Source organism: Malurus melanocephalus, unplaced genomic scaffold (assembly GCF_030028575.1).
Source record: "Malurus melanocephalus ecotype Western Australia unplaced genomic scaffold, MMel_1.1 scaffold_1131, whole genome shotgun sequence".
NCBI lineage: Eukaryota > Metazoa > Chordata > Aves > Passeriformes > Maluridae > Malurus > Malurus melanocephalus.
In genome coordinates this window covers 76,747-78,955 of record NW_026624363.1, presented here as the reverse complement: position 1 = coordinate 78,955, position 2,209 = coordinate 76,747, and the positions used below count along the sequence as shown (strand labels likewise).

Genomic DNA, 2,209 nt, shown 5'->3' with positions numbered 1-2,209 from the left:
CGGATCCATAATCCCATTTTTTTTTTTTTTTTCATTTTTTGCAGGTTTTATCGGGCGACCGTGAGGGCTGAAAAATCAGGGGCAGCTCTGTGGTGGATCCATAATCCCATTTTTATTTTTTTTTTTTTAATTTTTTCCAGGTTTTATCAGGCGACCATGAGGGGCTGAAAGATCGGGGGCGGATCCATAATCCCATTTTTTTGTCATTTTTTCCAGGTTTTATCGGGCGACCCTGAAGGGCTGAAAAGTCGGGGGCAGCTCCTTGGTAGATCCATAATCCCATTTTTTTTTTTCTTTTTCATTTTTTCCAGGTTTTATCGCCTCTGATATGACCTCCAGGAATTCCAGCACGCAATTGTGGCTCATCACCCACTACCACGAGAACGGCTCGCTCTACGATTTCCTGCAGAGGACGGCGCTGGATGTGGAAACGTGCCTGGGTTTGGCTTCCTCCATCATCTGCGGGCTCGTCCACCTCCACGTGGAGATTTTCGGCACGCAGGGCAAGCCGGCCATCGCCCACCGCGACCTGAAAAGCAGGAATATCCTGGTGAAAAGCAACCGGCAGTGCTGCATCGCCGACCTGGGTGAGGTGGAGGGGTGGGGTGTGGGATCCTGGGATGGGGGGGGACACCGCGGGAATGGGGTACCCTGGGAATGAGGTATCCAGGGAATGGGGGGGACACGCCGGGGATGAGGTATCCTGGGAATGGGGTACCCCAGGGATGAGGGGGACACCCGGGAATGTGGTACCCTGGGGATGAGGTATTTTGGGGATATGATATCCCGAGGATGAGGTACCCTGGGGATGTGGTACCCCGGGAATAGGGGGGACATCCCGGGAATGGGGTACCCTGGGGATGAGGTATCCTGGGAATGGGCAGGACACTCCAGGAATGGGGTACCCTGGGGATGAGGTATCCTGGGAATGGGGTAGTCCAGGGGATGGAATATTCCAGGGATGTGATGCCCTGAGGATGAGGCATCCCGGAAATGGGGTACCCTGGGGATGAGATATCCCAGGAATGGGGTTCTCCAGGGACAGGGTTCTCCAGGGTTGTGGAGCCCAGAAATGTGATATTCCAGGAATGTGGTACCCTGGGGATGTGACATTGCAGGGATGTGATATCCCGGGAATGTGACATTCCATGGATTTGATATCCCGGGGATGTGATATTCCAGGGGTGTGATGCCCTGGGAATGAGGTATCCCGGGAATGGGGTACCCCAGGGACAGGGTTCTCCAGGAATGTGGTAGCCAGGGGATGTGATATTCCAGGGATGTGGTACCCTGGGGATGTGATATCCCAGGGATGTGATATTCCAGGGGTGTGGTACCCTGGGAATGAGGTATCCCGGGAATGGGGTGCCCTGGGGATGAGGTATCCAGGGAATGGGGTACCCTATGGACAGGGTTCTCCAGGGTTGTGGAACCCCACAAATGTGATATTCCAGGAATGTAGTACCCCGGGGATGTGATATCCCGGGAATGGGGTACCCTGGGGTTGGAATATCCTGGGAATGGGGTACCCCAGTGATGAGGTATCCCAGGAATGTGGTATCCCAGGGACAGAGTGATCCAGGAATGTGGTAGCCAGGGGATGTGATATTCCAGGGATGTGATATCCCAGGGATGTGATATTCCAGAGGTGTGGTACCCTGGGAATGAGGTATCCCGGGAATGGGGTTCCCTGGGAATGAGGTATCCTGGGGGTGTGGTACCCCAGGGATGAGGTATCCCGGGAATGGGGTACTCCAGGGACAGGGTTCTCCAGGAATGTGGTACCCAGGGGATGTGATATTCCAGGGATGTGACATTCCAGGGATGTGATGCCCCAAAGATGTGATATTCCAGGAATGTGGTACCCAGGGGATGTGATATTCCAGGGATGTGATGCCCCAGGGATGGGGTTCTCCAGGGTTGTGGAACCCCACAGATGTGACATTCCAGGGATGGGGTACCCTGGGGATGAGATATCCTGGGAATGTTGTACCCCATGGATGTGGTGCCCCAGGGTTGTGTAATGGAACCCCACAAATATGATGTTCCAAGGTTGTGGAACCCCATAGATGTGATATTCCAGGGTGTGAAACCCAAAAGATGTGATGTTCCAGGGATGTGGAACCCTGGGGATGGAATATTCCAGGGATGCGCTGCCCCAGGGTGATGCTGCCCCACAAATGTGCTGTCCTGGTTTTTTTTTTTTTGG

At 53.8% G+C, this 2,209-nt stretch overlaps 1 protein-coding gene across 1 annotated transcript in view; it reads left to right on the top strand.

Annotated features, from left to right (window-relative positions):
• ACVRL1 (activin A receptor like type 1) overlaps window positions 1-2,209 on the top strand; it is a 26,272-nt gene that overhangs the window by 7,449 nt on the left and 16,614 nt on the right. Inside the window, exon 4 of the mRNA XM_057387096.1 lies at window positions 312-587. Coding sequence (XP_057243079.1) covers window positions 312-587 — 276 coding nt within the window. The remainder of the gene's footprint in view (window positions 1-311; window positions 588-2,209) is intronic.